Source organism: Miniopterus natalensis, chromosome 1 (assembly GCF_054644295.1).
Source record: "Miniopterus natalensis isolate mMinNat1 chromosome 1, mMinNat1.hap1, whole genome shotgun sequence".
NCBI classification, from domain to species: domain Eukaryota; kingdom Metazoa; phylum Chordata; class Mammalia; order Chiroptera; family Miniopteridae; genus Miniopterus; species Miniopterus natalensis.
Genome location: NC_142081.1, coordinates 170,663,678 through 170,687,441, shown reverse-complemented (window position 1 = coordinate 170,687,441; position 23,764 = coordinate 170,663,678). Strand labels below are relative to the sequence as shown.

The following is a 23,764-nucleotide window of genomic DNA, read 5'->3' as shown; positions in this document are numbered from 1 at the left end:
GTGCTGGAATGTGCGGCTCCCGCGAGCTCGCGGCGCAGCAGCAGAGCGAGCGCCGCCGAGGCCCCGGGCCCCAGACCTCGGCGGCGGCGGTGGCCGGGACCGCAGAGCGAGAGCCAGCGGCCTGAGCGCTCGGCAGCCCCACTCCTGGGCCTTCGCGGGCCTCGACTGCCCCAGCGCCCAACTTTTCCACCCTCCCTCTCCCCTCCCCCGAAACTCCAGCAACAAAGAAAAGTAGTCGGAGAAGGAGCGGCGACGCCGGGTCCCCAGCCCCTCCTCGCCGAGGAAGGCCGGTAAGCGCGGCGCGGGGCCGGGGGCTCGGTCTGGGTGGGGGAGGGCCGAGCGGGCGGCGGTGGCGGCGGCGGCGCCCGCGGGAGGGGGAGGGCGCGGAAGGACGCGGAGCGAGGCGCTGTCCAGGGCTGATTTGCAGATACTGTGGCTCCGGCGGCGGCGGCCCCGCCGGACGGGGGCGGGCGGCCGGGCGGGATCGGGTTACACCGGCGCGGCCCGGGGGCTGGGCCGGGGGCGTCAGTGGGGAGCGGCGCGGCGCCAGGACCCCGTCCCCAGCCGAGGCCGGGCCTCCGCCTCCGCGCGGGTCCCAGCGGCCCTCGGAGTCGGGCCCCGAGGTCGAGGCGTGGAGCTGCTTGGGGCCCTAGTTCTGAAACTTCCTCCTCGCCCTCCCGCCGCTTCCAGGTCCCGCCGCAGCCCCTCGCACGCCCGCGGCCCTGCCGTCCCCCTCCCTCCGCGGCCTCTCCCTTTCGCCGGAAGGCGCCGTTGAGCGCGGCTGGGCGGGTTGAGTCAGCCCTGGGGCCCGGGCGGTTCCGCCAATGGGGCTGGACAGCGATTTCTGCGCTCGGGCCGTTTGGGCGCCGCGGCCCTCCGCGCCCGGCCACCTTGCCGCCGGAGCTGGCCGTGCCGGGGCGCGCGTCCCGCGGGGCGCCGTGGGGGAGTGAGTTCGCGAACTTCCGGGGGGCGGGGGGGCGGCCGGCGCGCGTGGGGGCCCCCTCTGGCGCTCGGGGCCGACGCCTCGGGAGGGCGCCCGCGGAGCCTCCCGGCCCTTCTCGGAGGGCGAGCGCTGGGGACTTGAGAGGAGCCGCGACGCCGGCGACGCGGTAACTTTCCCCCCCTCCCGTCCCCTCCCCAGTGCGGGTCCGAGAGCCGGAGAGGGGGTGGCCTGGGGGAGGCTTGGCTTGGCCCAGCGGCGCCCCGAGTTGGCCCCCGGCCCCTTTTAGCGTTGGGGAGCGCAGGAAAGGCTTCGGGACGAGCGTCGGGGCAGCTCCCGCGAGCTGGCGTGTAAATGTGGGCAGCGAGCGGGGCGAGCCGAGAGGAAGCGAGAGCGCCCGAGTTTGCAAAGAGCTGCTTTGTGTTTGGTATTTTGAGAAAATGGCCGAATGCCTATTTCAGCCAGGAATGCCGCCGCCGAGGCAGCGCTGGTGGCAGCCGCACGTAGGAATCCCTGCAGCTCGCTGGGCTTCGGGGCTTCGCCGGGATGGGCTTCTGACAAACGTTAAAATTCCTTTAGGGATGGGAGGTAGGGTTTGGGGGACTCTTAAGGAAAGTCGATGTTTGGGTAAATTACCGAGTAGCCCGGACTTCCTTGGGACAGCGTTTGCCCTCGGTTTGTTTTCTGTGATGGCATTTGATTCCAACTTTTGTTGGTACGTATAACTCAACCGGTTTGTGTTCATGAACTTTGGTGAAACGGCGTACTTTTTGTATTTTGGGTTAAACTTTCTTAGCTCTTGCCACTTATTTTGCCTTTTCTAATTTGCAAGAGAACACCTACTTTGAGAATAGTACCTTTGGAAAGGAACCTGGTTAGGACGATTTAAAAGCCCAACATATTTTGAAGAAGGTGATCTTGTAATGGCTTCCACTAGGCAAGTAGGCCAAGTCAAACAATGCAAGAAAGTTGCTGATTGTCGAGTTGAGTTGTATGATTATTTTATTAGGTGGTTTGAAAAGTTCTTTAGTTTCATTTGTGAAGTTTTGAGTACACCAAACTTCCTTTTCCACAGGAAAAAAGGACCGTAATTTTTTCCCCCTTTAAACAGTTCAAATTAACAACAAAAAAAAACCCTCCCCAAACCTTAAGTAGTACTTTTTCACTGTAGTTTACTCTTCTGGAGTTAGTTGAGGTAATGTGAATTTCAGTTCAGTTGACCAATTTATTACAGGCTTCTACTTTCTAGACATGTTTGTCTGGATTCTGGATTTCCCACTTTTCTGATTCAGACCAGTAAACGTTGAAGGGGGAATTGGAAGGCTAGCTGTTTACTATCATGTATTAAATTTTAAAAGTAACTTTAATACTTTATTAAAAATGAAGGAAAGAAATAATGAAGGCTACAGTTTTGTTTTTGCACCAGAGAAACTAAGTGCTTGTCAATGGTAGACCTAGTTGATGGATGAGTTATGTCAAACAATTGATAGAATTTTTCAGAAGGGTAATAGAAATTTTTTTGGTGATGCAGTGGAGAACTCAAAATTACAAAAAGATTTTAAAGGCTTATTTTTTAATAGTTAATGTTGATTGAGTTAGAGATTATGTTGGAAAATGTATTTTCTAAAAGTTATGAAGAATTATAGTGATGCTTTGGTTTTAGACCAGTAAAAGTTGTGTTTAAACTGGTGCGTTTGTGTTTTTTGTTCTGTTTTGAATTCAGAATACAGTTATGGCCACCCAGGTAATGGGGCAGTCTTCTGGAGGAGGAGGGCTGTTCACCGGCAGTGGCAACATTGGCATGGCCTTACCTAACGATATGTATGACTTGCATGACCTCTCCAAAGCTGAATTGGCAGCTCCTCAGCTCATCATGTTGGCAAATGTAGCCTTAACTGGGGAAGTAAATGGCAGCTGCTGCGATTACCTAGTTGGCGAAGAAAGACAGATGGCAGAATTGATGCCTGTTGGGGATAACAACTTTTCAGATAGTGATGGAGAAGGACTTGAGGAGTCTCCTGAAATAAAAGGTGAACCCAATGGACTGGAAAACATGGAACTGGAAAGTTTGGAACTCACTGTTGCAGAACCACAGCCTGTGTTTGAGGTATCAGCTGCCCCAGAAATTTACAGCTCCAATAAAGACCTTCCTCCTGAAACACCTGGAGCAGAGGACAAATGCAAGAACTTGAAGACCAAACCCTTCCGTTGTAAGCCATGCCAGTATGAAGCAGAATCTGAAGAACAGTTTGTGCATCACATCAGAGTTCATAGTGCCAAGAAGTTTTTTGTAGAAGAAAGTGCAGAGAAGCAAGCAAAAGCTAGGGAATCTGGCTCTAACACTGCTGAAGAGGGAGATTTCTCCAAAGGCCCCATTCGCTGTGACCGCTGTGGCTACAATACCAATCGATATGATCACTATACTGCTCACTTGAAACACCACACGAGAGCTGGTGATAATGAGCGAGTCTACAAGTGCATCATTTGCACGTACACCACAGTAAGCGAATATCACTGGAGAAAACACTTAAGAAACCATTTTCCAAGGAAAGTATACACATGTGGAAAATGCAACTATTTTTCAGACAGAAAAAACAATTATGTTCAGCATGTTCGAACTCATACAGGTAAGAGGACCTTTGCAGTCCATAAGTTCAACTCACTTCTGATAGTTAATTGAGCGAGTAGTTAATGATAATGCTAAAAAAAGGGGGGAGGCCCTGGGTTCACACCCTGATTCCATTATTTGCTGTCTTTGTGACCTTGAGCATGTTATTCTCTATGTGCCCCAGTTTCTCCATGGAGGAAACTATTACTATAGGATTAAAGGGTCCACTGAAGGAACTCAAGTCAAGTATTGAGTGGTATATAGAAGAATAGCCAAGAGAAATCTTATCAATGTTTTTTCTAAAATACATATTCTAACAACTTGGGATAGGCCATTTAGCCAGATTAGACTACTGTTTTGTTAGAAGATGTATTTAGTTGGCAGTGAATACATCTAAGATGCATACAGTAGTTTCCCAAAGGACTTTAGGCTTTGACAAAAAAGGAAAAAAATAACCCTTGCATAACCTCATTTAACACAGCCTCAAACTATTTAAAACATTTCACTTGGGGTATTGAGCTTCTAAATGGAACAACTTAACCTGTCCCCAAAACACTGAAATGTGAGAAGCTAGGTGTTTGTTTTTTTTTTAGTACGTTTTTATTGATTTCAGAGGAAGGGAGAAGGGAGAGAGATAGAAACATAAATGATGAGAGTCCTTGATCGACTGCCTCCTTCATGTCCTTCACTGGATTGAGCCTGTAACCCAGGCTTGTGACCTGACCAGGAATCGGAACTGTGACCTCCTGGTTTACAGGTGGAAGCTCGACCACTGAGCCATGCTAGCTGGGTGAGAAGTTAGTTTTTTAAGGGATTGGTGGGATTATCACCTAAATCATTTTCCTAAGAAAGCAACCACATGTGGGAAATGCAACTGTTTTTCCGACAAAAAATAATGTTCAGCGTATTTGAATTCATACAGGTAAGAGGACTTTTCTAATTTATAAGTGTGCTCTTTCAAAAAAAAAGAAATGGAACAATCTTAAAAATACGGACAATTGCAAACATCTCAAAAGTAAAGAGAATGCTACAGTGCGCCAGCATGTACTCATCATTCTATACCCAACAGTTAAGAATATCTTGTCAAATTTTGCAATTCAGTTTACTTTTAATTTTTAAAAAATATATCTTTATTGATTTCAGAGAGAGGAAAGGAGAGGGAGAGAGAGAGAGAGAAACATCAATGATGAGAGTCATTGATTGGCGCGAGCCTGCAACCCGGACATGTGCCCTGACTGGGAATGGAACCCCGATTGCCTGAATCCTAGGTCGACGCTCAACCGCTGAGCCACGCCTGGCCGGGCTGCAATTCATTTTTTAAAATAATAGCTTTATTGAGATATATTCTACTACCATACAGTTCACCCATTTAAAGTTACAGTTCAGTGGTTTTAATATATTCACAGTGCTGGAGAGCATTATGCTATGTGAAATGATTTCACTCATATGTGGAATCTAATGAACAAAATAAACTAACAAAATAGAAACAGACTCATAGAGAACAGAGCATGCTGATTACCAGATGGGAAGAATGGTGGTGAGGGTGGGGAGGTAGAAGAAGGTATAGGGGGGACAAATGGTGATGGAAGGAGACTTGACTTGGGGGGATAAACACAACACAGTTGATGTATTAAAGAATTGTACACCTGAAACATACAATTTTATTAACCAATGTCATGCCAGTAAATTCAATTAAAAGTATATATAGTTATTCACAGTTTTGTGCAGTCATCACTACTATCAATTTTAGGACATCTTAACCCCAAAAAGAAACTCCTATCACTGGCTGCTCCCCATTTCTTCTCAATGCCTCTTAATTATTGGCTTTTAAATTTACTTTCAAATTTTTGTAATTAGGGGTCTCATTTTTTCCAAAGAAATGTTTTCAACTCTTGTAGTTATTTTAATTTACATTTTCCTGGTAAGGGTTGGTACTTTTGAGGTCTGATTACTGGTCTGAAAAAAATGGATAGAGTAATTTAGCGTACTGTGCTCTTGGGTCACAAGTGAAAAGGGGCTATGGGATGCTGTTTAGTTAAGGTCCCTTTTGCAGGAGTTGCTGCTCTGTGGAACTGAATCCTAGGTAAAGTGGGACACTGTGGGGGAGGTAAATTGATACTGCTTTGCTTAAGTGGTAGACTTGAAACTTGGAGGTGAAATTCCATTAAATGAAGGAAGTCTGCAGCAAGATTTCTAAGCTTTAGCAGATGGCTTCTGCATGTAAAGTTTTAAAATCTAGTCAAATAAAAGAATTTGTAATCCCTTTGGAATTTGTTGTAACCTATGAATGAGTGTCTCTATGCTTTGAAACCATTACATTTCAAAACTAAAGAAGTTCAGACATTACAAAAATACATAGCATAGGAAACAAGTTACTTGGGAATCCTCCCCCATTAATCACTAACTGTTTGAGTTAAACAAATTGCTAAGACTGAATGAACCTCACCTATAATATCTTAAGACCAATCCCAAATACCATATATACTTCATCTGTAATAAGTAATTCATTTAACAGTTTTTGAAAACCTTGGGGTTTAGCTAATTTAGAATTGGCTATCATGTAGAGATTTCAAGTAGTAACTATAACAACATGTGGTAAGGTGCATGATTTTTATGTGTACACCTTGATGAAGTTTTACAAATATATATACTCATAACCACCATGCAAGCCAACGTAGAGAATAATCCAATACCCCAGTGCCTTTGTCTATTAAATTATTATTTTTTGGTCAGTTTTAGTTTGATAATTTCAAAACTGTTGGTAAGTTTTTTCCCCAAAGCTAAAAATGTTCTTTTTTTTTAAAAATAGTATCCTTTTTAGAAATTTTTTTTCAATATATCTTTATTGATTTCAGAGAGAGGAAGGGAGAGGAAGAGAGAGAGAAACATCAATGATGAGAGAGTCATCATTGATTGGCTGCCTGAGACCTTGAGCCCACAACCTGGGCATGTGCCCTGACTGGGAATCGAACCGCCATCTCCTGGATCCTAGGTCTATGCTCATCCGCTAAGCCACGCTAGGCCGGGCTAAAAATGTTCTTTTTTATTTGCTTTTATTGAATTTATTGGGGTGACACTGGTTAACAAAATTCAAAATGTTTTCAACAATCTAAATTGTTGTTTTAGAACATTTTTGGAAGGAAAAAAGAAAATGAAGACAATTGGAAAAATATTTATCTCATTTCACATTTTGTTAAACCTATTTGGTCTTTATGTTTTTAAAAAAGATTTTTCCCTATTACCTTATTTGTGATCTTTAAAAAACCAATTTGGTAGTGTATAATTTGAAGGATAATTTGATTATGTAAATTCTGAGAGTCAGGTATTAAATGTATGGTTCTAAAAATTGTATTTATAGAAAAATAAATTCTTCTAGTGCTGAAGAGTAGACATAAGAAATGATAGCAGAATCACTTATTTCTCATTTCACATTAGGTAGCCTTGTTTCCAGAGTCAGTGGGTTTCTTTCATTGAGTGATCAGTGCTATCTTCTATTCTATGCTAATCTTCAGAACAATCCATTACTATAGCTGGTATGCTCTACCTTAGCTTTTGTTTACTTACTGAGAGGAAAACTCCAGGTTTAAAAGTCTGAAGTGCTGTGCCCAAGGTCACATACTACAGAGATTCAAAATTCCTAATCTCTTAGCCTGCTGGGGGTTGAGGATTGTTTTCATTTGAGTCTTAAATCAAGATTTTTAATTTTGTGGCTTGGATATTTAACCAGTTCACAAATTCTATTTTATTTTTTATTTTCTATTTATTGATTTTTTTCGAGAGAAAGGAAGGAGAAGAGACATTAGTTCTCCGCACCTATGCATTCATTGGTTGATTCTTGTACATTCCCTGACCTGGAACGAACCAGCAATCTTGGTGTATTGGGGCGACGCTCTAACCAACTAAGCTACCTGATCAGGGACACAAATTCTACTTTTAAGATTGTGTGACTGAAAAACCACTGTTACGTAGATTGTGCCTATAGTATAGAATTGCACAGATAGAAGCAGTCTATCCTGTTACAAAGAATTTAAAAGTAAATTATCCCCTATTGATTCTTCATGTTAATCTATAATAGGATATAATTTTTATTTCATTAACTTTTTAAAATAACATTAAATGAGATACAATTTTTTTTAATCCTCAAGGATATTTTTTTCCATTGCTTTTCAGAGAGAGAGAGAAAGAGAGAGAAAGAGAAACATTAATGTGAGAGACATCGATTGGTTGCCTCCCGCATGAGCCCCAGCCAGAGCTGGGAATTGAGCCTGCAACTGAGGTACATGCCCTTGGCCTGAATTGAACCTGGGACCCTTCAGTCCTCAGGCTGACGCTCTAACCACTGAGCCAAACCAGCTAAGGCGGGGTAGAATTTACATACCATACAATTCACTGTGGATTGGCTTGCTGTGAAGATTTCATATATAGGATGTTCCCCCAAAATGTGTACACACTGAATAATTATAAAGGCAGTGTTTCTTTAAATACATTTAATTTTCAGAATTGAGCAATCAGCTGTTAAAAGTATGTATACGATTTTTGGGGACACCTGTATATGGAATTATTCAATATGTGGTCCGGTGTGACTACCTTTTTCCCCTTAGCATGATGTTTTCAGGGTTCATTCATGTTGTACATACAGTATTTGTTATCCTTTAATTGCCATATAATTTCTTTTCTTTTTTAAATATATCTTTATTGATTTCAGAGAGGAAGGGAGAGGGAGAGAAAGAGATAGAAACATCAATGATGAGAGAGTCACTGATTGGCTACCTCCTGCATGCCCCCAACTGGGGATCGAGCCCGCAACCCAGGCATGTGCCCTGACTGGGAATTGAACCATGATCACCTGGTTCCTAGGTCAATGCTCAATCACTGAGCCACACCCGGCCGGGCGCCATTGGAAATTTTTTAGTTTAAACAACAAAATCCTGAGTCAAAAGCATTCTTGCTTTAAGCTAACAATTTCAAATAGTAGATTTATCATTTTCACAAGGGTTAAAAAAGTTCCCCAAGCCATAGCATCAAAAAATTGGGGTAAGTTTCTCTTAAAGATAATTCTAATTTTTTGTTTAAATGCTCCTCGATGCCTTATCAAGATTTTTTCTCAATTCTTAATTTTTAACTTAGCCCTGGCCGGGTTGCTCAGTTGGTTAGAGCATCATCCTCATATGCTGGTTAGGACACATACAAGAATCCACCAATGAATGCATAAATAAATAGAACAACAAATCAGTGTGTCCCTCCCTTCCTCTCTAAAAATCATTTCTAAAGTTTAATGTAATGTAGCATTTCTGTGAAAATTAAAAGGGCTGTAGAATTCAGAAAGCCAACGATAGTGTCAGCAGTTGAAATGATATAATTATATAAATTCTGAATGAAATCACTTACATTTTTAATACATTTATAAAAAATTGACTGCCAGGAATAGGAAAAAATTTTTTCATAAAGTATTCAGTACCGATTACAGTATATAATGTTAGTGAGAATTGTATTTGCCTTATTTTATCATATTTTAACACTAATTATATTTTTGCAGGAGAACGACCATATAAATGTGAACTTTGCCCTTACTCAAGTTCTCAGAAGACTCATCTAACTAGACATATGCGTACTCATTCAGGTTGGTAAGAAATGGGAACTTTTATGTCATTTTTAGTAAACTACCATTATAAGGAAGTTCTAGACCTAGAACTGGGTCATTATTTATGATTATATTTTTATAATTTAGAAATTAGAGGTAAAAATCAGTATTCTTTTAATGTGGAGCTGTATTTAAATGGAGATTCTTAATGAGTCCATAGGTGGAACCTCCTGTAAATGTAAATGTGTGTGCACTTTTCTGGGAGGAGGGTCCTTACTTTTCTTTAGCTCTTCATTAAGTTCCATGACACTAATAAAAATTGAACTAATACCATAGACTAAGGCTGGTTAATCCTTTTTGAACAACAACTACCTTCTCACACTCCTTCTTTAACACAATATGACACCAAGTTTCATAGTGTGTGGTTGCCAGGCTCCAGGGTTTCCTTGTTAGCTTCTCAGGTCTTGAAATTTGGATTTGTTCTCTTGAAAGTTGATAGGGCTTCTCTGTGGACTGATATACAAAACCCAAACTTTAAAGAATTATATATAATCTGAGATACTAACTTATTAGCCTATAATAGATAAAATTTAAGACTGTAACAAGTAGGATATTCATGTACTCCACTAAAAAAATCAGGATCACCAACCACAATTGTTCGCCATTATCAAGGGGGCCAAGTTAAAAATTAAATATTAGCATAGGTGGCCTTATGAATGGATTGCTATTTCATTTTGTCTCTGATTGACCCTTAGCGAACTTCCATGTCTCCTTCCAGATTTAGAACATAGGTATATGTACCCCTGTGGGCAAACTATGCTAAATAAAAGCTTGCTGTTTACAAACATCTATGTAGATCCATCTCCCTTAAGTTAACAGTTACCTTAAATCTGTGTCCAGTCAGGTAGCCACTAGCCACATGTGGTTTTTGAGCTTGTGAAATATGGTTGGTTGTAATTGAGTTGTATAAAATACTGAAATTCAAACTGAAGAAAATGTAAAGAATCTATTTTTAAAATATTGATTACATGTTGACATAATATTGTATATGTTGGGTTAAGTAAATAGTAGATTTAATTTTACCTGTTTTTACCTTTGTAATGTGACTACCAGATTATTGTTACTGAATATAGCTGTCTTAAGTCAGTGATGAGTAGGACTGATTATAGTACAGATTCTGATTTGAGTAGTTATGAAGGGATCATATGGAATGCTTGCTAGCCTTTCTTGACCCTACATGCTTGTCATGTTAACATATAGTTTGAGTGTATCTTCTAAATCTCTAAAGCTATTGAGTTGGGTCACTTAACCAGAACCTGGTTTTGTTACTTTTCAGTGCTTCTTGGTTTCATTTTCTGAGGGTAACTTGGATGGTATCTCAAGCTTTGTTGAGGGTAGACATACGTTCTGCTGATAGCTAATCTCTAGTCCCTTAAATAAAACATTTAAGAACTTTATGTGACTTAATTCATTTTAGTCTTCATAACTATCATACGATGTGTAAGTTCTACTTCCATTTTACAAATGTGGAAACTAAGGCATTGATTAGAAATGTGGTCATTTTTCTTGTGGAATGCCCCCCTTCTGGATTTTTCTGTCTTGAAAGCTTTTTCATGGTGTCATTTATTTTTCCCACTGTCCCTGTGTCTTGTATTATGTGTATACTGGAAAGTAAATCTAAATGCTTGATATTTCATGTTGTTTTATTTGAAGTCATATCTGGTTTACCCTTATTAGTGTTGCAGGGTCACTGGATTAGAATGACAAAGTACTTATATCTTCACTGAAGTTATAAAACACCACAGTATTTATCTGTGTTGTTTTACATTAGTCAATAATCTTTGCCCGAACAATTTTGAGTGTGCTAACAGTTGTCTTTTGGATTTTCTTTGCTATATTTTAAAGATGATTTTTAGTTGCAGTTTAATAGTACAGCAAGTCTTTTAAAAGCCTGTTAATAATGAGTAATAGCTACTATGTATTTATTCCATGCAGGCAGGGTCACTTTCAGTCCTAAAAATACTTAATCCCAGTTTGTAAGTGAGGTCGCAGGTTTAGAGAAGACAAGTACTTCATGTAAGGCTGTCTTCCTCCAAATTAGAAGAGCTAGCATTTGGCCTTGGACTCCCCGCCCTCCTGTTTTTAGTTATCAACAGTGTTAAAAGAACAGTATGGCTCAGAGAATGACTGAAGAAGCCACTTCATAATGAAATTGGAACCAGGGTGTATTGAAAGAGCAGAGCCATTGTCTTTTATTGGATGCCGACAGACAGTTTGAGTCGCAAACAGGAAACAAACATGGTTAGTCTATTTTGTGTGTGAGTGCTGAATTATTTTCAGCAGGTACTATATTTTAATACTTTTAATAGATGTTACTGATAACACTTGCAATAAAGTAAAGCTAAATTCGGTCAAATTGAGTAGGCAGTATATTTGACTGGGTTGTATGGAGTGAATATCACGGGTGTGATCTTCTCTACCCTATGGAATGGAGTCTGATCTTTACAGGTCATCTTGGCATTTTTGTTCCTTGTTCATGTGAATGTATTTTACAGACAGGAAGTGTGTGCTCAATCTATTATTTCTGGAAGAGATTAATTAGACTTTGGTGAGTCGGTACATTTTAGCTAAGCTGACGAGATTGGTTTGTGAAGCAAAACCACATTGGCCATTTACTTGGAGCACTTTCATCCACAGGGTAGGACTTCAGGCCAAATAAGGAAGGGACCAGAATGTTAGTTTGGTGAAAAGGAGAACTGAGTATTGGTAAAAATACAGACACAATAACCTAATCTGGTGTTATTCTCTATTTTATTGATGTTTCTACCTAATGTTGTTAGAGTATTCTCACCTGTGTAGTCCTAGAGACACTGATATCCTCAGCTCTCCCTTTCCTACTCTCAATGGAGATACCTCCATTTCATCCTGAATGAAATATTATTGGATGAAATACATTCAGTTTGTGTTTGTTTAGTTCCCAATCCTGCTAGCATAAGAGCTCGTCTTTAATATCTTCCAATTATGAGCATAATGGATTTTTTAAAGGCAATTAAAAACTTACCAATTACCACCTCCATTTATTACTCTTTAAGATAGAAAATTATTTATCAAAAATAAGTTTATTTTCCTTTCATTAAGTATTTGATGATTAGTATGGAGGTGTTATTTTAATAGCTAGACTTATTTGAAAGATAGGGTTTTAGACTCTTGGTAAATTCTAGAATAATTTTTTAAACAGTATTTTATTGACATTTAATTTACACATGTGAAGATGCACACAGCTTAAGTATATAGTTCAGTGACCTTATGTATGTTTTCACCTATTGACTACCACCCAGATGAAGATGTGGAAGATTTCTACCACCTTCAGAAAAGTTACCTCATTACCGCTTCCAGTCAATACTCCCATAGTCTCCCCTCAAACAGTTCTCTGACTTCTCCTATCAGAAAGAACATTCTTTTATAAAATGTTTTTGAGATTCATCCCATATTCTTTGGTCAGAACTTTGTTTTTATTACTGAGTAGTAATCAATTGTATGCTCCTGTTACTCTTTAATTAGAAGTTTTCCTTGCTTTTCTTTCTGGATTATTTTTTTAATTGGGTTACAACTGTACTTTTATTTTTAAAAAATATATTTTTATTGATTTTGAGAGAGAGGAAGGGAGAGGGAGAGGAACATTGATCGGCTGCCTCCTGCATGCCCCTTACGGAGATTGAACCTGAAACCCAGGCATGCCTGGACTTGGGGGAGTTGGGGAAGCAACCTTTCGGTTCATGGAACGACGCTCAACTGACTGATCCATACCGACCAGGGCTGGGTTATTCTTGATAAGAGCAGGTAAAACTAATAAAGAAGCCTTTCACCTTCTGAATTTGCCAGACGCCTATAAATTAATTTGGGAAGAATAAAATAGACATCTTACATATTTGTAAAGGTGAAAAACAGGCAAATACAGGATGGGGCAAAAGTAGGTTTACAGTTTGTGTAGAAAATATAATGAATAAATAATAATACAAGAATAAATTCTGTGTTTTGTGTGCTCACAACTGTAAACCTACTTTTGCCCCACTTTGTATTACTAGAATTGGAAAAGGGAGTTCAGATCATTGATATAGGACAAAAGGATTTATATTCAGCTATAAAATTGGATGAATAGATAGTCTAATTTAAGCAGGATTTTATGGCAATAGAAAGAAAACTGGGGTGGGCGGATGAATGGAGCAAGTAAATTATGCTGCCATCAAATTTTAAACAGGTTCCTAAATCTTTCCATACCTTAATTAATGCTCGCTATGTAAATTGTCTCACTCAATAGGGTTTTTTTAAAAAATGGTGCTGTTTTCCTTCTAATTCTTTTATTAGCACAAATATTTTCATAAGGAGATAAACTCTATTTATCAGATGTCTGTTTATTCAGAGGCAGGGTTTATGTAGAAAGGCAGGATAAACTAAACACATGACCCCCCCCTCCCCCCAATACTAAAAATTAGCTGGTTTGTTCCAAAGGTGATGAATTACAGGTAATGCTTATTGACTGCCTGGCCATCTGCCCATGTCAAGTGCTTTATTATATGGATTACATTGTTTATAGCTCACAACACTCAAGAATATTTTACATATAGAATTGCACATCTGAAACCTGTATAATTTTATTAACCATTAAGTCACCCCAATAAATTCAAATAAAAATTTAAAAAAGCAAAGAATATTTTACAGATGAGGAAATGAGCCTTAGAGGGTTTTTGGTACCTTGCTCTAGATCTCACGGCTTGCGTAGTCCCATATTTGATCACCCAGGTATTCTTTCTTCAAAGCAGTTCTTAACTGCTAATGCCCCCTGTCTTTCCCTGTCCTGTGTCTGTGTATGTTAAACACAGGCTCCTTTGCACTGAGGTGAGGCGCTGGAGAGGGAATAAAGATAGGGCCGGTGCTATGGAACAGTGCATCGCATTGTAGAGACTTCTGTGTACAAGTTTATTTGGTAAACCAACACGGAAAAGAGCTGTCCACTTAGCTACATGTCCAGTCTGACGTACTTTGATAAGCGTTTGCTTCTGTGATCAAGTCTTTTTATCATCAGACATTTTCTAATCATGTAAAGCATACTATTTACATGGAGGTGGTATGCCTTACCTGATTAGAAAATATCTGAGTAGCTTTGCTTTATGAAAAAAATTAAGATTTGATATGAATTTGAGAATGTTTGAGATGAATGTTCACAAATGTCAATTTCCATTTTTCTACTATGCATTCCATTGGACCAGTTGGGTATGGATACCGTTTGGTAATATTTACTAGAGTGTGATCTAGTGGGTATGTATTCAGGTAGAATGCATTACTCTTATGCCTTTAATTTGGGGGTGGGGTTTGTTCTGGTTCTGTACGTACGTGTGATTATGACTTCGTTTGCTTATTTTACATACCATATCTATTTGTATGCCCCTTCTCAATTACCTAGTTTCTTTGTCAATTTTGTTAAAGAAGATGGGGAAAAATCAAGGAAAGATTTCTGACTAGGGTCTATTTTTGCTTTAAAATAGCAACTTTGGCATTAGAAAAATTTGCTGAATGAAGCTTGACTCAGTTTTTACCTTGATGTATAAAAGGGTTAAATTTAAACCGGGGGGTGCAGGGGGAGCCTTTTGCTCCCTGAGGGTAAAGCAGTGTTTTAAAACTTTTGTACCGAAGGTCTGGGAGTGTAGCTTAGAGTGCAAGATATTTCTTTGAAGTCTCAAGATTTATCTTTAAAATGTATGAATTTTATATTCTACTCACTCCATTATAAATGTGTTTAAACTAAACATAAAATATTTTAAATAATTTTCTTTGAGGGCCCTTGCCCCAAAATTACCACCCAGAGCTGAACTTTGCAAATAATTGTTGTGCCCTAACAAATGTCTGCCCTTCAATAGCCTTGTGAGCCCTAGCTTGATAAACTTTTTAGATGATGATGGCTAACCGTGAGACAATTATTTCTTTGTTTGGTTTGAGAATCAGTGTCAAGGGATGGAGAAAAGATGTACAAATAAATATGGTAAATGTAAAGTGCATGAAACAGTCTTTTCAATACAGTTTTCATGGGTTTTTTTGTTAACATTATCCAATTCTTTATTTTAATAAGACCTTGAATTCATTTCTTAATATGTCTGTAATGTCTCTCATTTGCTTTCAGGTGAGAAGCCATTTAAATGTGATCAGTGCAGTTATGTGGCCTCTAATCAACATGAAGTAACTCGCCATGCAAGACAGGTTCACAACGGGCCTAAACCTCTTAACTGCCCACACTGTGACTACAAAACAGCAGATAGAAGTAACTTCAAAAAACATGTGGAGCTGCATGTTAATCCACGGCAATTCAATTGTCCTGTATGTGATTATGCAGCTTCCAAGAAGTGTAATCTGCAGTATCATTTCAAATCTAAGCATCCTACTTGTCCTAATAAAACAATGGATGTCTCAAAAGTGAAACTGAAGAAAACCAAAAAGCGAGAGGCTGACTTGCCTGATAAAAATAATACCAATGAAAAAACAGAAACAGAGCAGACAAAAATAAAGGGGGATGTAGCTGGAAAGAAAAACGAGAAGCCTGTAAAAGTGGAGAAAAAAGATGCTGTTTCAAAAGAGAAAAAACCGTGTAGTAATGCTTCGATCCAGGTGACTACCAGAACTCGCAAATCAGCAATGGAAACTAGAGAGCTGGATGTGCACACAGGAACCAGTTCAGAAAAAAACTGTAAAACCAAGAAAAGCAAAAGGAAGATGGAACCCGGAGCCCATTCTTTACAAGATCCTGTTAATGACGAGGAGCCTGTGACAAAAAAGAAGAAGACAGAAAAACCCAAAAATAGTCCGGAAGTACCAAAGGGTGAGAACAAAGCAGAGGAGAGTAAAAAGCAAAACACTTGCGTGAGAAAAAGTACAAAGAAGAAAAGCCTGAAAAGTAAAGCAGGTAGAAAAGGCGGCAAGCCTGCCCCGAAGGAGCCTGCCCCGAAGGAGCCTGCTCGCGCGGAGCCCCCCGGGCGCCCGCAGCGGGGGCCTGCTCAGGCCGAGCCGCCCGCCCCGCCCGCTCCCGCGGCGGCCGAGAAGGCGCCTGTGCCCGTGGAGGAGCCGCCTCCCGTGGAGCCGCCGCCTCTTGCGGAGCCGCCGCCTCTTGCGGAGCCTCCAGTTCCCAAAAAGTCTCCTCGAAAAGATAATAAAAAGGAAAAGTCTAAGGCGCAGAGTGAAATGGCAAGGAAGGAGCAGGTCCTCATTGAAGTGGGCTTAGTGCCCGTTAAAGACAGCCAGCTTCTCAAGGAAGGTGCAGGCGCGCCGGATCGCGCACCGGATCGCGCACCGGATCGCGCACCGGATCGCGCACCGCCAGCACTGTCGTTGCCAAAGGGACACGCAGAAGAGGGGTCAGAAGACCAAAAAGCTCTCGCCGAATGTGGAGGAGCTCAAGACGCAGAAGCAGAAGAGGCAGAGAAGAGCCTAGCCGGTCTTGCTGCTGTTGCCAAGGAGTCTGCCAACATTTCCTCCTCTGAACAAAACTTGAATGTGCTGGAGGGTGAAACTTTAGATGGTAAACATCAGGCCGACGCAAGGCTTTGCGAAATGGATACGGATACAGATGAGAACAAAACAGAGAATCCCCCTGGGAAAGACTCAGCAGTCGGAGAACCAGTTTCACCACTGCTTCCCCCCCAGCCAACAGAAAAACCAGAAGCAGTGTCTAAAACTGCTGTGGCATCACCTCCTGTTACCATGGCAGTAAATGAGTCTCAGGAAATGGATGAAGATGAAGGCATCCACAGTCATGATGGAAGTGACCTCAGTGACAACATGTCAGAGGGTAGTGATGATTCTGGACTAAATGGGGCCCGGCCAGTTCCACAAGAAACGAGTAGGAAAAACGCAGAGGAAGCCTTGACAGTCAACAAGGTGGCTGAGGGAGACTTTGTTTGTATCTTCTGCGATCGGTCTTTCAGAAAGGAAAAAGATTACAGCAAACACCTCAATCGCCATTTGGTTAATGTATACTTCCTCGAAAAAGCAGCTAAAGGGCAGGAGTAATTAAACTTTGGAAAGGTTTCAGTTCTTAGTTTGTAAGATCCTATTACATTTTATATTCATTTATACTAGTAAACCTTTTAATTTTAAAATTGCTTTAATTAGTGTCCAATGTTGATTTTTAAGTGGCACTCTTTTTCTTAGGACTCTGTATACCTATTGTATAAATTTTAGCAAATCCAAGGGAGTTAGTGTACTAAACCAACAGACACCTAAATCTGTTAGCTTACGCATTTAGTTGAAGCTAGGCGGCTAGCGTGGTATTACAGCATTCTGTTGCTTTGTCTAGCTGTAACTTGTCAGTATCCCCCTTATGTCTGTCTTCCTGATTCAGTTTAGTTTATTCTTAGTTTCTTGTTTAGCTCTATAAAAATTGGCATACTTAAATAGCAAATTACTTGAAGAATTTGCCTGCTTTATATAAAGTTAGCACTTTAAAATTTTTTTAGAGATGAGAAGAGACATTTAAATTGAAGAAAAATTCTCCAAACAATGGACAATGTTTCAGTCCAGGTATTTCCTGAGTATTGATCAATATTTCTTATTTGTGTATGTTAATCGTCATAAAAACTGATTTTGGTGTTTCTTTTTATTTTTTATTTTGGTGCTTTAATGGCTTAAGATATTGCACATTGTGTTCTTTTAACCTATGCAGTTAAAATTTTTCCTAGAAATAGCATTTATGTCGAACAGTAACACTTTATACACATAATGCATGTTTGCTTTGTCCTCTTTGGAGGGATGCTGTTAGTCTTGTTTTGCAAAAGGGCAGTTTTTCTTTTGCTGCAATTGTCTTTTTTTGCAGAATATTAGTGTGTGCAAGTTTGTGAGCAAATGAAACATACAGGTTCAAGTTATTGATTTTGGTTTTTACATCTTATATCTATGCCAGATCTGTATTTCATATAAGTTATTTATTTTAAATGGGTGTAGTAAATTTACAGCTCTCAGTTTGAACTTCACAATAAATGAACCACTAGGCTCTATTGAATGGATTTTCCCCTCAAATACCAACCATAAGTAAAAGTTATTGGCCTGTTTTAGTACAGCTACTACTTAAATGTACAGTGTTAGGTTGTATCTTTGAGGAAAACCTTTTTTCATAGATGGTTGGTGTCCATATGTCGACTCAGCCAAGTAAAGAATTATAAGTGACATTTGGAAACTGCAAACCTAGATTTTGGAGACATAAATTGTACAGAATATCAGTTGTGAGATTCCAAAGCCATAGCAATTATACGAAAAACCTAGGATGAGACAAAGGTAGTATGAGTGCTGGTAGACCAGCTGCTACTTCCTATGAATATAATGAAAAAGGCTGGTGAACCTTAATTACGGTCCGCATTTAAAAATCACACTTTCTCAGGGATCTCCACAAATGAGTGGGTTTCCTGGCTGTCCTGGGGACAGCCTCTTTCTACAGGTGAGGCCTCAACTGAATTGCAGCTATCCTGGTGTTCCTATGGGGATACTCTGTATGAAAAATAGTGTGTACTCACAAACTTTTTAGGTAGATTCTTTGGCCAGTCTCAAAGAATATGAAAGAATCCAATATAGGATTTTTCTTGCTGATAATAGTTATTCATTGCAGTAAAAATAAACTATGATCCCAGTAGGGAATCTTGAACAATTCTGGTCTTCCATTTTCTATTCTGAAATAACCACTTTGTTTCATTTATTATTATTTTTGTCTGGTGATTATTTTGAGGCGCAGGTTTCAGAGTTTGGCAGTGCAACATGAAAAAGATTAGGAGAAGCGTTGATGAAGTGTGGGTGGAAAACTCGTTAAAAATCGGAGAGTGAAGTTTGAGTTAAAAGACATTTGAACTTTGAATTGACTGGGAGGCCAAAGATTCAAAGAAGATGATACTCTCAAGACATGAGTAAGTTGCGTGTTAATGGTGTATGTTTTGTGTGCGTGAATGGGAATTTGTAAATGATGTTGAATTCTAGGTGAATTCTTGGCTCCGACAATCATTGTCAACAGAAGATCAAGCTGCAAATATTTATGTTTTAAAAGTTAAATTATAAAGCTAGTTAAATTTAACAACTAGTTTTGATGTTCATGGGTACATTTTATGTAAGTTGCCTTTTACATTATATATGAAAAGATTCATGTTAAGTACAGATTGGAGATTGGGAATCAGTTTGGGGGTAGAGGTTTTTGTGGATTCTTTCATACTACAAAAGAAAAAATTGACTTCTGGGAAATTGGGCTTATTTTGTCTAGTTTTAAAGACTAGACCGCTAAAAACAAAAATATGAAGGAAATTAAAACCCTTTATTAAACTAATCTTTGAAAATATTGTTACTGAAAATTGTGTAGGACTTGAGGCCTTTCTTCCAGAAAACAAGGACTTGATTGTCAGGCCTATATTAGGTTCTGAACCTTAATGCCATGTATTTATACTTATTAAAAATTGTTTCAGTGAAAAGCATATTAGTAATTCGAACTTCTGGTCTAGTTGGGAGTTCTTCCATTTGAAAAATGTGATATTTGCATGGAACTGTTTGAATCTTTTTGTTTTCTCAGTTTCCCCTCCACTGGATAGAATTTAAGCTAGAATTTACCCTTTTGATAAAGGAATAAAAAGTGAACATGTTATTTGTAAATTGGTGTTTAGTAACTAGAGATAAACTTGAAATACTAGAATACATTATAAGCCTAATCCTAGGTAGTCTTATGAAAATGTATCACTTAACTGTCTTTTGAATCTGTATTGTTTTCAAGATATTTTAAGTTATATTTTTTTCCTCTTCAGAGCTGCTTCTTTGGGGCTTTTTTAAAAAATTGAAGTGTAATTCACAAGGGGCAACATTTTTTGACAATAACTATGACTCGATGTTTTCTCTAGTCTTCCAAGAAGGGTCATTTTATTTTTTAGTGTCACTTCTGAAGTCCTGTGGTCTTTAACTTTGGGGACTATTTTGCATATGAGTGCTAATAAATATTTAAACCCAAGTAGACCTCATCACATGTCACCCTATGAATGTTGACAATGGAAGGACTACCTTGCCTGTAGTATAAATATCAGTTCTGGACTGAAGCTGGGGAAGAAATATAATTTTCTTTTTTGCATAAGTCAGAAAAATAGCTAATCTATGGAGTTTCCTTGTTGACCTCAGCAGATAAACTGAGCTGATAGTGTTAATTCAGATTCAGGAAATTATCTGAATCTTGGTTTGTGTAGATTTGCAATCTACATGCAATAACTAAATCAAATAGCTTTTACAGTTTCACATGTGTACATAGGCTCTCCCCTTTCTTTTCAGCATCCATTAGTTATTGAACTTTGTAAACTGGCGTTGAAACATTGCAACACTGTTTTGTTGCACCAATTTTATAAACTTTTACAGTGCAATACGTGTTATTTTTCAGACAAACCAAAGGTTAACTTCTCAAGGTTCTTGCTGCCTGCTTTAGCAGCATTTGGAGGATCTTTTATATACATTTGTAATAGATGAAAAATAAAACATTGCAAATTTTTTTTCTTCTTTTTTTTAAATGCTTAAACCATGTACCAAGTTTTTGGTCCAAATCATGTAAAATAAGTTAAACTTAAATTGCATTCTATTAACCAATATGAGTGTATTTCTATAAGCATAGTTATGTTGAAATAAAGTTTTAAAAAGCATATTATGCCTTTGTTTATTATTGGTACATCAGGTATCAAGGAAGCCAAATGTATTTTGCTGGAATTGCAAGTGTATTAACAATTTCCTAAATTACTTTCTCCAGATAACCCATAATATATAAAAAGGTCATGGCAATTTTGATTGCTTGGGGTAACAGTCCAAAGCATATCTTGTTCTGTGCTTTCTGGGAGGTGGAGGTTGGGGAGAAACAATGAGAGGACAATTTGTAGAAGGTTTTATATAGTAATTTCTTCCCAACCACAAATCACCTTAACAGAACTTGTCCCTTCGCAGTGGCAAGCCTGGTGTTAGTAAATTTTGAAAGTTGAGGTACAAAAATTTTTTTTATTGATTTCAGAGAGAGGGAGGGAGGGAAACATCAATGATGAGAGTCATTGATCACCTGCCTCCTGCACGCCCCCAACTGGTGATCGTGCCCGCAACCCGGGCATGTGCCCTGACCAGGAATCAACAGCAATCTCCTGGATCACAGGTCGATGCTCAGCCACTGAGTCATGCCCTGGTGGGCATGTTCACTTTTATTCAAGCACTTAAAACAGTATCTGGTCCTTAGTAGGGAAATACTTGTTACTCGCTTAGGCCAAGAATTCTGTGTGTGATAAGTGTATCTCCTTGTTTTCAATGAATGAATATACAGTAGTAGTTTTACTGTATTTTTAAAATTCTGATAATGCAGAAATCTCTTGGTTCATGGACAGATTGGGTATTTTTTACTGCATGCCTTAACATTAACAAGACAAGGACTGTCAACCCAAGTAGTAGGAAATAGCAAATCTTAAGAAAGACACTTGAAGAAAAACTATTTTGAGGAGGGTGAAGAAACTATTTTGAGGAGGGTTCAAACTTACAGAGAAGTTGCAGGAATGCTCCCCTTAAAATCTGTACCCCTCCCTCGGATTCGTCATTCTCATTTGCTTTCTATATGTATTACTTGCTGAACCATCATAAATTAAGTTGCAAGCATACCTCTTAATATTTGTTTTAGTTTGTATCTCCTAAGGATATGGGCATTCTATTGCACGACCACACTAAGTCAAATTCAGGACTTTTTAAGATTGGTGTATCATTGAATACACAGTCTGTTCGAATTGTGACAAATGTCTTAATACCATCTTCTAACAATCTCCCTGTTCCTAATCACCCATTGCATTCCATTGTCACATCTCTTCATTCAGTTTTCTTTAATTCGGAACAGTTCCTTTTTGTCCTTAATGACAAGACTCTGAAGAGTACATGGCAGCTGTTTCAAAAATGTTCCTTAATTTGGATTATTTTGATTGTTTCCTCATGCTTTTGGTTATGCATTTTGTCACAAATACTAAACTATGTGCATTAACGACATAGGAAGGCACATGATGTCAGTTTATTCCCATTATTGGTTGTTATCTTTTATTATTTGGTTAAGGTGTCCACCAGATTTCTCCACTGTGAAGGTATTTTTCCCTTTATAATTAATATTCTGTGGGAGGATATATTGAAACTATCTTACTCGTCAATGAGCCCAATTAATTTTTTGTTAATCCTCACCAGAGAATTTTTTTCCATTGATTTTTTTGGGGTGGGAGGGGGGAGAAACATTGATTGGTTGCCTCCCACATGCACCCCTACTGGGGCAGGGATCAAACCTCCAACCTAGGTACGTGCCCTTGACCGGGAACCAAGCCCATGACCCTTTGGTGAGTAGGCCAATGCTCTAACCGCCAAACAACACCTGCCAAGGCGAACCCAATGATTTTTGCTCGACTCTCAGACTTTCTGTATAAGCTGTTATTCTCCTGATTGGTAGTTCCGTTCTCCCTGGAGACTCAGGTTCTTCTCATGTGTAACCTGGCAGTCATTCACTTTACTTCAGTTCAGCCAGTGGGGGGGCGTGCAGGAGGCAGCCCATCAATGCCATTTTCAGCTCCCCTAAATGAGACTTCTTACATAAGGATTCTTTCTTACAACCAAATACTTTGGAACTCAGGTATATAACATTTCTCTCTGCTTAAGTCATAACAGTACTATAACATTTTTTCAGCACTTGATGGAATGTCTTAAGGGTTAAACTGCAAGTGGAAATTTACTAGTGGTCAAGATTTCCCACCAGAAGGGGAAATTCTAGAGGACAATAACTTAATTCTTTTATTGATTTTTGAAATATCACACTTTTTGTTTCTTTTTCTGTGTGCTCTGATTTTTAAAATATCACATAACGCATACAGAACTATATTCTCATAAAATTTAAACGAAATCTATCTTGACTTGCTTTCTACTAACCCTGTTACTCAGTTTTTTCCCTTACTCATTTCTTTAGAGTTAACTACTATTGATGGTTTTCTGATAATTGTTCACCACCATATGTGTGTGCATTTTGGAATGCCTGATTTCTATGCTTTTTACATATGGTTATTGATATCCTGCAGTTAGCAAAACTCTTAATTTGAAGATCTTTGTTTGTAGTTAAGGACCTTCATCATTCTTTATAACTACTGCATAATGTTCTGTAGTTATTAATGTCTTTTTTTACATCCTTATTGCCAAAATTTGTTGACAGTCTGGAAGTATTTGGGAGTGGAACCCATGTGAAGTGAGTGGTTCAGAGGATCCATAATTTTTTAAATATATCTTTATTGATTTCAGAGAGAGGAAGGAAGAGGGCGAGAGAGAGATAGAAACATCAATGATGAGAGAGTCATTGATCGGTTGCCTCCTACACGCCCCCGACTGGGTATTGAGCCCACAACTGGGCATGTGCCCTGACCGGGAATCGAACTGTGGTCACCTGGATCCTATGCTCAACTGCTGAGCCAGGCCCAGCCAGGCGACCCATGATTTCTTAAACCTTACAAGTTAAGTTTATGCTTGTGTTCTTAAGATAGAACTTTCAGATTTGCCAGTAGTAGTCAAGTCTTACACTCTTTTTAAAAAAATATTTTTTTATTGA

The 23,764-nt window shown here is 39.4% G+C and overlaps 1 protein-coding gene across 2 annotated transcripts; it reads left to right on the top strand.

The window, feature by feature from the left end:
• Positions 1–207: 207 nt before the first annotated feature.
• On the top strand, positions 208–20,816 carry REST (RE1 silencing transcription factor). 2 transcript variants are annotated; one of them, XM_087827228.1, is made up of 4 exons: positions 208–290; positions 2,664–3,567; positions 9,085–9,168; positions 15,305–20,816. In XM_087827228.1, the coding sequence occupies exons 2-4, from the start codon at positions 2,673–2,675 to the stop codon at positions 17,182–17,184; spliced, it is 2,859 nt and encodes a 952-aa protein (XP_087683354.1). In that variant the 5' UTR covers positions 208–290; positions 2,664–2,672; the 3' UTR covers positions 17,185–20,816. The 2 variants fall into 2 exon arrangements, with proteins under 2 accessions (XP_087683354.1, XP_087683359.1); XM_087827233.1 differs by lacking the exon at positions 208–290 and adding an exon at positions 1,330–1,655.
• The last annotated feature ends 2,948 nt before the right edge of the window (positions 20,817–23,764 follow it).